Here is a 15,918-nt window from a genome sequence, read left to right as displayed (position 1 = left end):
ATGACCAGCAGGAATAGGAAAATGAGCTACTGCTAATTAAACCTTTTATGTAAAAACATGATTACTAATCAAATCTTTATTATCCCATACCCTCACATTCTTTCTTCTTTATTTACACTTCGTCCTGTAGACCTTGAGGTATGAGACGTATAGTAGACTTATATGCTGTGGTTTTTTGATGCTGTGAAAGGATAAACTTGTGACAGTGACAATTTAGAAAAGATATCTAAAATAGAAAAGTGACCATAGGAGAAAAAAGAATGGTGCAATTAAACTACATCTGTTCAGTCTGATAGCTAATTACAAGTCATATTTAAGTTACTAACAAAATATAAAGTGCTTCCTCAAGCTAAAATTTCATCTTTCTTGTGAAATCTGAAAACCTCTTTATTACAGGGAAAGTGTTATTCAGTGAGGATCACAATTTAAAACATATTTCCCTTAAAGAAAGAAACAATGCCTTTTATTTTAACTATTTAATTACTATGAAATTTGCTACACAGCCACTTCATATACATTGAATACTGAAGACAAATATAACCCTAGCTAAATATCCAATTAAAGGTCAACAAAATAGTTTTTGCAAAATTTCTGTGCAGGCATATATTAAGCTTCACATAACAATTTGATTTTTAATTTATATAGCTATAATTATTACAATATTTGTACAATGAAATGAAAAAGTTACAACATATTTGAAATAGAAAAGCATTCTTCTTCTAATCATGTAGAGAATAATCAACTTAACTTATTATTTTTGTCCAAGAAATAATAAAATCAAAGCAAGCACTGACAATTTCAACAAGACTCTAAATGTAAATTAAAATACATCAGACAAAAGGCTTGAAGGCAAGTGATTCTCCCACCAAGGGATGATTTTCACTTGTCTCCAGGTGTAACATTATGTGCACTGATGGGCTGATCAACAGAACAGAACTTCTCCCCAGCTGTAATCAGTAGTGATTGATGGTTGGGACAAAAAAGTTGATTATCATGACAAGTCCACTGATGCAGAGAAAATATGCTATGCTGGGAAATGGATAAAACCTGTTCAGAGACTACCTTCTAAATTCTCCTTTCTAAGAAATAAAAAAGAAACATTTATGCCCATCAAAAATTGCTAACATAAATTAATTCAGTACATTTGCTATGCATCTGTATCTAAACTTATCCCACCATGGCACAATGAGACATATATAAACAATAAACAGAATAAACCCTTTTATTTTTAAAATCATAGTTTTTGATCACCTCATCAAACAATTATATATGTGAAAGTACCTGCATGATCTACCAGTAGACAATTACTTAAGTTTGAATACATGTTTTGAATTCATAATCCAGCTTTTAAAGGCCATGGGGAGTTAGGTGTAAGTGCCGTATTGAATCCTTTGCTGAAAAGAAGTCAGTTCCCTTTAGCCATTTAAAACCTTAAAAGACTTCATTTTCAACTGAGCTTAAAAAAAATGCCTATGAGTGTGGGCAATACACCCTCAAAAGTATAGTTCAAATATATGCTTTTTTATTCCAATATAAAGCTCTTAAAAGGAGACATTGGGTTGCACTTCCACTCCTTCAGAGGATAGGGCTCCCAGCTGTTAGCTGTGATGTAAGTACACAGAATAGGAATATCTCCAGAGACTGTAAAAGACATGAGAGGAGTGATAAAAGAACTAAGGACTGAAAAAGTCAGGCCTGTAGGTTCTGAAGTAGAATTTGTTTACATCAGAGGCAGTTACGTTTAGTAGTAATTCTCACAAAAGTAAATATTATATTTGCTATGAGAGGATGCTGCACAGATACAGTGGAAAAAATATATCACAGCTACCTCAGGGAGTGCCATTTTACTGACCATAAAGAGGAAAGCAAGAGGTGTCCAGAGTTAGTGTAAGATTATTTGGAAAGATTTTATGCCTGTTGGAAGAGTATATAATTAACCAAAGCCAAGTAAAAGCACAACTTTTCTCTTAATGCATTTTTACAAGAAATTAGTGTGTTGGGATGTGTTTTCTAAAAATTACAATTTGCTGCACATTTTCTTCACTCTGTACTCTTTCTGTGAACCAGACTGGCATATACCCTTGTCTGTTTCTCATCTGCAAGTTATTCTTTATGTCCTTATCAGTGTCTAAGAAAGTGAGCCAGGCGTCACCAATTGGTAAATGAAAGTAGACAGCATTTTGCCATTATTATAGTGAAATCTGTTATTTGCCCCTACTATTAATAATCCAGAATTTCATATTCTCTACTGTATAAATTCTTATTTTTAAAAATAAATCTGTAAGGAAGAACTTGCAATGGAACAAAATAAAAGGGTAGATGAAGATTGCACAACAAGGAGTTTAAAATTTATCTTTCCTTCTAGGTGATGACTTGCTAATGGAAAGTGGTTTCTGTGAAGAGTCCCCAGCACAGTTGTTCATAAATTTCAATTGCTTATTAGAGTTGACTGATTTACTTCCCACGTTGACTGAAGAAGCTGACAGCAAAAACTGCTTCAAATACACGTAAGTGAATAGCAAGAAGTGAAAAGCAGTGAATTGTCTCCTTGAAGTTTAAACAGGCAGTCTTTTCCATGAATGGCACAATAGAGAACTGGAAGAGAGACCTCCTCTTCCCTCTTTATACTGTCTATATTTTCCCCTGTCTATACCTGTTTCCTCATGTAAAATGGTATTCTTCAATGTACAATTAAAAAATACTCAGTGTTGTCTTCTTTCCCACAATTCCAGCCAAAGACTTCAAAGAAACTCTAGTTAGTCACTACCTGCCCAACTTCAGCATCTGAATTTCATTCTCATGTTCCTCCACCCTCCTCCAGGCACAAAATCTTTCTGACTCTATTGTAACTCAAAGAATGTAGCTACAGGACCAAATTCATTAAAACAGCTGGACATAAGTATGTAATTTGCCTGGTAATGCATGATCTAAGTAATCTTAGAGCATGATAGATAATATCCATTAAGCACGCTCTTGACACTGAAAGCAGATTTTGGAAATTCTAGGACCTATGAGACCATTTAGATCTGCATCCTGCCTCCCAGTATAATGTTTTCTGGTACATTCTTCTATATTAATTTAATAATTTCTGAGAGAAAGGAAACTTCTGACAGTAACACACATGTATGTGTTCAAACACAGGAGGGAGGTTCCTTCTATTTCCAACTTTCTGCTTTATTAACTACTATTACCTCTGCCTTTCCTTCTGCTCTTTGCAATTCTGTGATCCATGCCCCAGTAGAAGTTGGCCCCAAAAGGGCAAATAATGCAACCATTCACTTCAGTGCCAGAACCAGAAACCTTTTAAACTTTTTAATTTGTCTTCATATTCCACAGTCAGAATATTGGTTATTAATCTTTTGCAAATTATAAACAGGACTATCCGAGAGAGCCATCGTCTATTAACATATCATTTCTATCAAACTCAAGTAATTTAAAAGAGATGTCAAAACTTCTGCACAATGGACTTGTTTTGGTAAAATAAGTGAATGCTTTGAAAATGAAATAACCTCATAGGATGAACAGAGGTAGAAAGAAAGTGCTGACAAAGGAAAATGAAAAATGTCTAAGTTTTACATAATCTGAGTCCTACACAGCAACAGCTGATGCTCATCTGTATGTTTTAATCTCTCTAGGATCATGTTTCTATACTGACTCTGGTATTCAGCTGACATAGATTTTGGACTTTTCTCCTCAACCTCTGCTTGTGCAGGGACTAAGTAGCTGGAAACACTAGACTTTTCTTTCTCCTGGATATATAAAATAGTTTAGGTTGGAAAAGACCTTTAAGATCCTCAAGTCCAACCATTAACACAGCGTTGCCAAATCCACCACTAAACTATGTAACTGAACACATTGCCTACCCAACTTTTAAATACCTCCAGGGATGGTCAACCAAACACTTCCCTGGGCTGCATATTCCAGTGCTTGATTTAGACACTCTCTTTTCAACTACCACTGCTGAATGTGGCTGGACAGTGAATTTTGAGAGGAAAATGTAAGTCTTGCAATATAAATACAGTGGACAACAAGGTACTTCATTCTCTCCCCATCAGCAACAGTCTGAGTAATCAGCTGACATTAAGCATGTGCTTTCTTCATATTCAGTAACTTAAAACTTTCCTTCTTTCCTACTGGCTTCTTGACCTCAGGCAATGCCTCTGTGAGCCTGACACCTCTGGGCTGGTCCATGTTCTGAAACAGTATACAGATTTCCTGGACAGTATAGGTTCCTTCCATTACAAGAGAGGAGAGAGGTTCAAGGATTAGAGAAGAGTTTGTGCAGAGAGTTCCACAGCTCGTATACAACTTAGAGACCACTGACAGCAGTTACTGAGGGTCACTCAAAATGTTTAGTTTGCAGCCAGTGATTAAGAGGCAAGGAAATAGTCACATCCTTAGGATACCAGTCACGGGACTCAGTTCAATATGTCCAAAAGTACTCTGAAGCTAAACAACAAAGTGCTGTGTCAGATATGAATAATTTCTGCTTCTGGCTTGCATAGATTCATAGAATACTGCACAGAAAGTGAAAATTATGGAAAAAGTACTTTATGCAATAAAAGGAAATTATTTATACTTTCTATTAAACATTTTAGAAATGCTTTAAGAAACCATAGGTTATGTGAAAATTTATTGCTACTCTTCAAAAAATTATTCTGCATTTCATAACTTAAAAATTATTTATTTCCTACATAAAAAAGGTTACTTATAACCAAATTAAGATTATTTTCTTTCAAAATAAAACACAGTTTTAATAATAATACAACAATAAAACACAGTTTTAATAATAATAAAACAATAAAACACAGGGAAAGACCAGACCTGCACAGGATCTGACTGCAATTCATATTATGGTCTTTAAAACTGTGTTTTAGGAAAGAGGAGTTAATGCTTTTAAAATTTGCAGGTGAAGCCTATAAAAACAGACTTCACTGAACATCACAGTGAGTAAATTATACTAGGTTATTTTCAAAATTTTTCATGTATGCAATGTAATTGCAATATATTCTGTGCTATTTGATTAGACCCTTGGAATGTCAAAAAGTCAAATATCTTGAAATATTTCGTTAGTAATTCTTTAGGGTTTCTGTAATGTGTTGGTCTAAAAGCCAGACATCCCCTGGAAATCTCCACACTAATCACTTTCTGTGATTACTTGCTGCTTTTTCCAGTGAATACCATAAACCAGTACCTCTGGGAAGGTGTCAACTTAAGAGCGTATTTCCATTCTGACTCGCATTCTGATCTCAAATGCAGAGCATGTGCAACTGAAAACAGCATTTGTTCCTCCTTACAGTGAACTCCATAGTACAGGAAAGATGGCACATTATTAGAAAAAAGTAGGTACATATATATAAATATAAATATATAAATATATATATATATAAAAGTTGATTTTGGATGAAGTTTTATTCTTGTTAAGGTGTAAGTGCTGCAATCATTACTATACCCACACAGAGTAACACTGATTTTAAGGGGATGCTGAGTATCTGTAAATGTTTGCAAAAGACAACCTTTCCTAAAGAATCAGGCTGATGAATTTATAGAACACAGGCACGCTAGTTTGGAAAAACAAAAGTAAAATGTCCTAAGATAACAAATTAATAAATGTGCTTGATGACTGGTGATACCTGCAAAAAGTGACTTTGATTAAAAGAGCTGTGCATTACAATTCAAGTAGAAATTGTTTTGTTTATACCAAACCAGGATCCAGGACTCCAGGTCAATTGTAAATCTAAATCTAACCCATAATTAGAACCACAACAGAACATGTGAAAAGTAAGACCCTGTACTAATTGTCACACACAAAACAGTGGTTGAGGCATATTTGCTTCAAATACCATTTAAGGATATCTCTGCAAGTTGAAAAATGACAGATTTGAAATCAGAAGGGTGAAATGCTAAATAACTTCTAGCAGTTGTATGTACCAACCTTTCCTGATTCTTAATGGATCAACATTTTAAAGTTCCCCTCTTTCTGCAAACAGAGGCTGCAGGTGTAACCACCATTTTGCATGAACAAGGAATTAAATCTCTGTTATATCTTCCAAACCACATAAACAGGTTTGCAAATTAGTCAGGCAGGAGGTCATATAATCCCTCTCTCAGGTCTGGGACTACATTCAGCATTTCCTGTCCCTCTTCAGGAACAGGTGTCTAATTTGCAAATACTCTCTGCCAACAAGCACACCTCAACTGTCCCTACGTGTCTTCTTCTAGAACTTCACTACTGTTACAGCTAGAATTGTTTCACCAAGCAGTCCAACAAAAAATTTCTTTAATAAAATTAATCTGAAGAGCTAATCAAATTTATTCTCCTATCAAAACCAAGGATCACAAAAATCAATTGCTCACTAAACTCTAATTAATCTCCTTTCAGATATGGAAAACCTACTATATTTTTCTGGTGTTTTCCACTGTACGTCTATCCAGTTCTTTCTGCTTTCCCTAGCTGAGTGATTTTTTTTTACATCTTATCATACTAGTGGATGTGTTCTAAATTCTGAAACCAATTATGCTTTTGTGGAAGTATGATGACCACTCCTATAAATAATTCTTCATCCAAGGCATTGTCAATTTCAAATCATAGAGTCATAGAAATCATAGTCTGAGTTGGAAGGGACCTTCTAAAGGCTTCAACTTTATCAGGTTTCTCAGAGCCCAGTCCAACTTGACCTTGAATGTTTCCAGATATCAGGTATCCATCACCTCTCTGGGAAACCCATTCCAGTGTTCTACCACCCTCATTTTAAAAAAACTTATTATATCTGCATTAAATTGACCGTCCTTCAGTTCAAAACCATTACCCTTTGTCCTATCAAAACAGGCCCTGATCAAAAGTTTGCTCCCATCTTTTCTTATAGACCTCCTCTATTGAAAGGCCACAATGAGGTCTCCCCACTGCATTCCCTCCTACAGACTGAACAACCTCAACTTTCTCAGCCTTTACTCATAGGAGAGGTGTTTGGTCCCACTGATCAACTTGGTGGCCCTCCTCTGGACCTGCTCCAACAGATCCATGTCTTTCCTGCACTCCAGATCTGGATACAATACTCCAGGTGGGGGTCTCACAAGAGCAGAGCAGAAAAGAATCATCTCTCTCAATCTGCTGGCTATGTTGCTTTTGATGAAGTCCAGGATAGGGTTGGCTTTCTGGGCTGCAGGTGCATATTGTTGGTTGTTGTCAAGTCCCTCATTCCACAAGGACCCCCAGTCCTTCTGAGCAGGGCTGCTCTTGAATATTTGCTGTGGAATACCTACCTACTGAGAAATGTCACATTTTGGGGGAAAAATTATCACAGGATTAGTTGGGTGGTTTCCTTTTTCTTTTGTTCCCCTTTCCCCCAGTATCCATTGTTAATGCGTATGTGGATTATGATTCACTATAATTCTTTTTTTGCCATTAAGCCAGACATTTACTCATTTTACTGCTTGTGCAGTTACTTTTTCCAGTCTAAGCACAATAGTTTGTGCTTTTATTTACTGCATTTGTTGGAATTCCAGACTTTTTTGTCCATCTGGTGAAGGTAATGTTGGGCTGCAATCCTGAACTTACCACCTTCCATCAAGTGCCTGCCACCCTCCATCTAGGCGTCATCCAAAAACTTGGTACATGTATACTCTATCCTATCAGGTACAATGCTAATAAAAATTTAGAGTAGCAATAAGAATGGAACAGACTCTTACAGACCCTGACTTGTTGTGATCTTTTGATCACAAAACCATCAGCAGGAAACCATCAGCAACTACTCTCACTACAGTTCTTTAATATGTTGTGCAACCAACTTTTAATAATTTCACTTGGACCATATTCCTCTACTTGCTTTACAAGACTGTCACATAGGACTTTACAAACCCTTGTTAAAGCCAAAATATATCACAGCTATTTATTCCCTATTATCCATTAGGCCAATTACCCTGTCAAAGGAAAAAATTAGATTGGTTTGACATGATTTGTTCTTGACAAATTCATGTTGACTGTTTCTTATTGCCTTATTATACCCTAGGTGCTTACAAATTGATACTTTAATCATTTGTTCTAGATGTCAAGCATAGCCTAAATAGGACAGAACTCCTCTGATCCTGCTTCTTTCCCCGCAAAATTTAGAACCATAGTAAAATACTGTGGAGCTATATTGCATCCTTATCCTCAAAAAAAATCCTTCACTATTGTTTAGCTGCAAGAGCACTTTTTGAACCCTGATGGCTTCATACAGTTGAACTATATATCAATTCAGTGATACTTTTTTTAGAGAGAGATGGAGAAAAACAAGGTAAAAAACAACAAATAAGAACTGATGAGTATTCAGCTCCTGATTTTTAGAGAAATATTACTGCAGTTGCTATTTAAGCAAAACAATAATTTCTGGCTAACATAATTGGAAATATTTTTACAGTGTATCAGAATGGAATTCAAATCCTGTGAACACATCAGAACTCTGCCCAACCTTTCTTTAAAGGCAAACTGAATCATCACTCAGCCATCTGCATTAAACAAGAGGGAAGAAAAATAGAAAACCCCTTTGGAAGAATTGACCTCGTTGATAGATACTGATAACTTGATAACTTCATCAAATACTGAAATCAGAAATGTAGGCAAAAGAAGATGAAATAGGCAAGACAGGAAAATTTAGTAAGCGCGTTCTTTTTCTCTTTTTCCCAAGCCATTAACAGAAAATTTACTCCTACCTATAGGCACATGAGTTATCCTACTGAAGACAGCTGCAATTAATTTTACAGGGTCTTTTAGCAGATATTTAATGTGAAGTATGCGTTTAACAGTTCTTCTGACCTGGTGCAGTACCTCTCAGCACATAGGTAAACATTTTGCCCTGTACCGGATGCACAATGTGATTGTAAATGTTATATATAGATTTCCCTGAATGAAAAAAAAAAAATTGCTTTAAATGGACTCCACAGTCCTCTGCTGTTCTGATGTTTTTTCTCAGCATGGAGAGGCATTGGTTATTTGCTCATTCCTCCCTTCCCTTTTATGAAAAGATTTATTTTAAAAAGAAATACGGAACACACAGCTGTCATGAAGATTTATAGAAAACTCCTTTGCAAAGAAGCTAAATGATTTTAGACTATTGTACTGCCTTTTCTCATTTTTTTTGAAATGTAATTTTGATACCATGTAACCAGAAAAAAAGCTCTGCTGCTCTTAAAGAAATCCATATCAAAAGGGAGAAAATTCTGTATTCTCTGCAAAAATGAAAAATCTCACAGACCAGTTTTATTGTAAACATTTTCATAATATTGTTGTGCAGCAGATAAATGGAATTTCTATTCATTACTCTCTGATAAATCCTATCTCCAGCATCTAAAAATAGAGACATATTGGTAGAAGAGACACAAAGCCTAGGTTTCTAGGCAGAAAAGGTATTTATTGTTGTTATGGATTTAAATCATGTTCAACAAAATATGATGAAAATGAAAGGTAGGAATGTTGAGTAAATGAAAACTTTTTCATGATAATAGGAGAAAAACTTACAATGTGTGTGCTTGCCATTCATATAATAGAGTTATCAAAAAATGATAGCTAACAGCTCTTTTTCTTCAAAGCAATCTCTCCTTTGAGTCTCAATATTAAATCTTTAGTTTAGCACATTTTTGCTTCAAACACTGGTGGACGTTTCAGAATTACCTAAGCAATGGAGGAAATAGCTCTGCCTACTCCTCTCACATTGTAAAAAAACATTCCTAAACTGAAGTGCAACTGTGACTACCTATTATGTCTTGAAAAAGTCAGCAGAGTACTCTGTGATTTTCAGTAGTAATAACTATAAACACTGGAATGAGAAGAGACCATCATAAAGATATCCACAAATCGCTTCTGTGTGGTAGGGAAAAGGGGGAGAGATATCATCCCAGGTTAATCCATGGGCAACTTTTGGATCGTAATCTCTCCATCAATCAGCAACACTGGGACTGCTTTAAAAATTAAGTGAATATTAAAAGTGGAAAGTGAAACATACTCATCAAGAAGGTCTCCCCATTCCATAAAGTTAATATTGGTCTACTCTGAGAGAGGAGAGCATTACAACAACCTTCTTCCGAGTAGTGTCAGCTATTTGGAGTTCAAGCCTCTAACACCTAAAGATGTGAAGGGACAGTTAAATATCTTCTTAACAGCTTGTCTTCCAAGAATTTTCTGTGAACAGCTTAAATTAATAGATTTCTTCTGACACCAGTTTTTGGACACCATGGATGACTCTGAAAATCACCACTGCTTCTTTTCCCTCTCTTTTTTGGAATGGTTTCTAAGAGAAGCAGAAAAGGAACAATATGGGACCATAGCAGTCCCCTGAGTAAAAAGTATCAGTGTGCACTGATATCTTGTTTGTTTCTGTGTAGAAGCGTTTTTATTGCAGACATTTTATTCTGGAAAATGCCTAACGCCTGTCAGCTGGAAAATTTTCCACTCCATATATCAATCCGAGTTGTGTAACTGCTAATGACTAAGTCATTTTAATGATGTGTTCATCCTCTCTTTTGTCTGGATGTTTTTGCAGACTCACAAATGGTATGCCCTCTTTGAAAGGATGTGTTTCACCCTGGTATGTTACACTGAAGTGTTTGATACCTCATGCAGCTATATAGTGTGTATGATTCAGTGTGACATGCTTTTTCTTAAGACAAACCTGAAAATTGTGAGCCATAAGTTAGGCTGCTCAGTCGGTGAGATCCACTGCAACCCAGAAGCCTCCATCATCCCCTCTTCATGAATGACTCAGTATCCACAGTCCTAATTCTGGCATCTGGCTTCTAACTGGAAGAGTTATTTCTATCTGTGAGGGACATGACAACTCCAGAGAGTGTATTATCCTTCCTTGCACCACTCTTTGAAAATTATGTCAATACTGTAAGAGGAAGGCTTCCATTCAGCAGGTGAATTAGAAAACCTGGAATCATTGGTAAAATTAAGTACGTGATGCTGACTGCTCTGGAAGTTGTGACTGAGATCTTGTTTAAATTATTTCTGAAGAATAAAAAGCTGAGGGGAATGAAAAGAGCTGCATTATTTTCTCCCCTAGGAGGGTAATCCTTAAAATTAAGTTTCAAAGTTCAATTTAAGTTTTTGACAAGATCATGGCTTTAATAAATAATCAATAGGCTAAAAATAGTACAAACTGTACATAGATACCTGCCTACAAAGAAGCAGGAGCATACAAGAATTATTTCATCTTTTCCTATCACTGGCATGAGGAAGGATCCTAGTAGACACTTTTGGAATTGACCTTACTCTAAATTCAAACATTTTTATTCTGACAGAAGTAATTAGTAAAACAAGTAGTGGATGGGGAAGATTAATTTCCACTAGCCATGTCCATGTCAAGAAATTTCTCGAAGAGACTAGAATAGCAGAAGGATATATATTGTACTGTGTCAGGTTTTGTCTGCACACACAATGATCCCGAGAAGGAAATAGAAGAGTTAAAATCTGAGAGGCTTTTCTCTGACATAACAGGTGTTACTTGTGATGTTAAGGAACAGCATAGCACAGCTTCCTTGGCTAATTGTGGGAGACAGGTCTCCTCTGTGTATTAGGGACCATTTCCAGTTCAGTTTGCTCTGTTTCACTGATGGAGAAGTGAGAGGAGGTAAGGAAGGAGCCAACTGAAGGTACTGGTAGAAGAATTAGGATCCAGCAAATATATCAGCCTTATTAGCAGTAATGGATCAGTCAATTTTTCCTATTTACACTCTGTGCAGCACAACTGAAGTTGATCAGCTTGCAGGGATAAATTGGCAGAGAAAATCTGGTCGGATGTATAAACACTGCCAAGCAATTGTGTTTATTTGAAACATCCTACAGCCTTTTCATCTGCTGAGCGACAAACTGAATTCACAACATTTCATTTAGGTTCAATTTATGAAAATTATGGCACATACTAGAAGATAAGTACATATTTCTAATCTGATACAAAATGATCGACTTACATCAGAATTAAATCTCAGCTGGCAAATGTTGCATGATATGATTTGCTTTCTTCGATGAGGAAGAGGAACCCCAAATGTATGATTTATTACAGCTTTTTGAATTGGGTCCATCTGTAAAGAGAGAAGAAGAAAAATGAAAGCTTTTGCTGTTCCACTATGTCAAAACAGGTTCTGCATCATGCCATACCATGCCCCACACTACAGAAAAACTATTATTTTTCTTTGAAAATCAGTATTTCTTCTTCATGCACGTTTACAAAGAGGTAATGCAAAAAGGAACAAAGAAAAATGTCATTAGCTGTCTTGAAGTAGATATCCTTGTTTCAATTTTATATGTACCAATCTCCCTTTACTGAAGAAAGGTAAAAGCTGTAAATGCTGAAAAAGTTTACCTATCAAAATGCCAATTTATGATTTTTATATCACAGAAAATCTAGCTTAATAAATGAAAGAAGAACATTTAAAATAAAGTTACTAACAAAAGAATTAATGGAAATGTGAAGGAATATAATATTCAAATAATTCCAGAATAGCATGCAATAGCTAGGTATTATGAAAATAATAATAATTTCCCATGAACCAACAAATTAATCTCTTCAATGAAACAACATCTACTCAACTTATGAAAAATCCTAATCCTCCAAAGATTATTTTCACCATCATTTAGAGGAAACTATTTTAAATAAAATCTAATTTAAGGACGAATTTGGACTTCCATGAGAAAGGTTATTCTGAGCTAATTTCTACCAGAACACTGATTTGATAGTGTCTGCAAGTAAGAGTCCCTATGAAAAAGTGTACCATTTCAGCAGAGAATTTTACAAAAACTACTCAAGAGACTTTTTTACATGGATGATCGAAGTCAACTTAGCCAAATGCATTGATCAAAATTATTCATATTTCTTTTACACAAGAAGCATGTGAAAGCTACTTTAAAAATCTTGTTATAGCTGTACAACAACTTTGTTAAGCCACTGAGAGTTTTTAATCTTTAAATTGTTAAAAATTCACAGATTTTGCCTAATTCTGATAACCAGTATTCACACAGCATAATCTGAAAAAAACCCCATCTTTTTCCATGCTCATGTCTCTATGATTCACTATTTTCTAGTCTGTTAGCAAAGGGTTATTTGATAAATAAAGAATCAGAGCTTTTCCTTAGAGTAATCAATTATTCATGAAAGCTGTAATAGTAGACAGTCATGGCCTCTATTGCAGTGAATCCACAACAGATCACTATGGAATTTTTGCATCACCTGACAGCTGTTCAGTGTCAGATATGAAATAGGTCTTTAAATTAATTCCTGTTGAAAAGAAAATCAGATTGGTTTTTAAAAAAACAATAAACTCCCCCCCCTTTCCCCCCCAAAAAAAGCCCAAATGAACCAAGGAAAACAGCACAGTTTTACAGAACAATCTGGAAGAAATGCTCAGTTTGAGCGTCCTCTTCAATTTGAAGTGAAAGTTAAACAACTCATACATTTGTGCAACCACCAGAATAAAAGAACACCAATCCCACCTAGAAAGCAGGGATGCCACTGTAACATAACCCCAAAATAACACTGATGACTAAGGTGAGAGTATACCAAGCTCTGAATCACCACAGTGTGCTGTGTAAGACTTCCTGCAGTGACGAAATCATGTGTTAGGAACATTCATTTTACTAACTTGATCTTGAAAAAGCCCACAGTCCAAAAATACTATTATATAGACTAGGAAGAACACCACTACATAGGAAAATAAACAAATAGTAAAAGCTCTTCTTCCTTTTTTTTTTTTTTTTTTTTTTTTTTTTTTTGACTGAGAGGTGAGTTCTCATGCCAGCAAGATCAATAGACCTGTATCTCGCTATTTTCAACACTAAAGCATCATGTGGCTTTGATGCTATTTCACCACTACTGAAGTCTGGAGAAGTTCTGTTCCTTTTGCCACTGCAGGTCTAAAATGCTTAGGGAAACCTCAAGTTCAAATATATGAATAAGTCAGCATATGGTAACAAGAAATTGTGCATTCTTTGATCCAGTGTAACTGTTTGTCTTCACATTAACCAGAGCCGTGAGATGCTTTAGAGAGCATCTTTGTTGACTTTCTTAATTTATGGCACTTGTGAGATAATGTGAGGTAATAGCCTTTAGTGTTAACATGTGTCTTTCACATTATGTGCCATAACTTCAGAAAGCCAACAATGAAAGGTTCCACCATGGTTCATAAATTGGAACAACCGATTTTTTTTTTTTAAATAGAATTTACCCATCTTCAAAGTAAGTATTTTATCTGCAAATGAGGTCAGATTACTGGGACAACTGATACTTACATATTGAGAATGAGACAAACAACTTTTTAGAATTAAAAAAAAAAAATCATGAACATGTAGAATACTTAGTTCTATGTTACATCCAATTTTATTTTGGCCTCATGGAAAAATGTGGAATTTCTTTCCTAATCACTCTACAGATTTTCTCTTATTTATCTGCTGATACAGAAACCCATCTGCACCCTTCCTTTCCAGTTTCTAAAGATGCAGACTTCTAGATATACAGCTACATGGCACAAATGTGAATAGGATGATTTGTGTTTGTGGCTCTAAATGAAGAAGTTTTCTGGATAGCTTTCAAGTTGATTAAGAAAAGCTGCTTCAAAATAATAAACCTTTCTCTGCCAGTTCATAGAATCATAGAACTGTTTGGATTGGAGGAGACCTTAAAGATCATCTATTTCCAAACCCCTGCTATTGGCAGGGACACATTCCACTAGAGCAGGTTGCTTACAGTCCCATCCAGCCCAGCCTTGAACGTTTTCAGGGTTGGGAGAATTGTTGTTTGATATTGCAAAGCACAGTTAAACTTAAAAACTTAACCCCAGATTCTAATTGATTTTGGGGCAAATTACTTGTGGGCTGTTTTGCATTATTATTTTTCCCTGGAGATTTCGTTTGAGAAACATCCCCATTTCATAAGTTCCAAATAAACATCGAAAAAAGCACCAGATAAGCCTCCAGAAGTTTTATGTAGGAAATCTGAGAGAGTAAGGATACTTAGGTGCAGCATGATAAGGATTCAGATCTCACAGATACTGAGGAGAGAGAGGAGACCTGCTGAGAGTCAGAGGAATAAAGAGAGGTAGCTGATTGCAGAAAATAGAGAGCAAGGATTGCAGGGAAGTATAAAGAGGGAAATAATATCATATAGCTGAGATAATCAGCAAGTGGTGAAATACTTAACAAAATCTCCAAGCACTTTTAGGCTCACTGAACATTGCTAATTACACATATAAATTATATTTCAAATTATGTAAGCGGTATTCAATTTCAAAATAAAAGTTATCATGATAAACTTTGATAAAATTCGCTTTTTACTCATTGCTAGTGCTACATTACAATTGCTGGATTTTATTTCTTAGATGAAACTGATTTAATTTACTCTCATTTACAGTGAAGGACAAAGAGGTTTGCAATTCACGTGAAAGATTATCATTCAGCTTTCAAAGCTGTGCGGAAGACCAAGGTTGCCAAGATATCCCTTTGCTTCCTCTCCATAATGTATTTGCTGTGGCAGTTACAACACAACAGAATGACCATAGCTGCTATCCTTGAAGGCCTATCTGTATAATGCAGAACCTGAGATGGTATATTTTGCCTACAGAGAAATCTGACCCTTTGGAAAGGTAAATTTTACATATTTTCCACAAATGATTTCCAAGTGTTCCCTTTTCTTGAGCATGTGTGAAGAATTGTTTTATGCTGAAGCTGAAATTCAAACACACAGCTCTTCCTGAATCTCAACTAATTTTTAATATATCTAAATTTTTGTAGTTGTTTTTCTGTGATTTCTTATCCCAGAGGCATAAGAATATGCCTAAGTTAAAAACAACAACAAACCACTAGCAAAAGAAAACATGCAAGTTTGATCTGCAAAGGCTCAAATTACAAAAGGATATAAATCCAAGGGATTTTTTTAAAATTGTGTATTAAAA

General features: G+C 35.5%; 1 protein-coding gene across 4 annotated transcripts in view; it reads right to left on the bottom strand.

Moving 5' to 3' along the window:
• The window catches only part of ZNF385D (zinc finger protein 385D), a 410,633-nt gene that overhangs the window by 80,176 nt on the left and 314,539 nt on the right, over positions 1-15,918 (bottom strand). For 3 of the 4 annotated variants that reach the window (XM_050316486.1, XM_050316505.1, XM_050316515.1), the window contains one exon: positions 11,947-12,057. In XM_050316486.1, coding sequence (XP_050172443.1) covers positions 11,947-12,057 — 111 coding nt within the window. The remainder of the gene's footprint in view (positions 1-11,946; positions 12,058-15,918) is intronic. The other variant, XM_050316496.1, reaches the window with a different exon arrangement.

This window comes from Myiozetetes cayanensis, unplaced genomic scaffold (assembly GCF_022539395.1).
Source record: "Myiozetetes cayanensis isolate MyiCay16 unplaced genomic scaffold, myiCay2020 scf1, whole genome shotgun sequence".
Lineage (NCBI taxonomy): Eukaryota > Metazoa > Chordata > Aves > Passeriformes > Tyrannidae > Myiozetetes > Myiozetetes cayanensis.
Note: the sequence above shows the minus strand (reverse complement) of the source record. Positions and strands in the feature narration are given on the sequence as shown.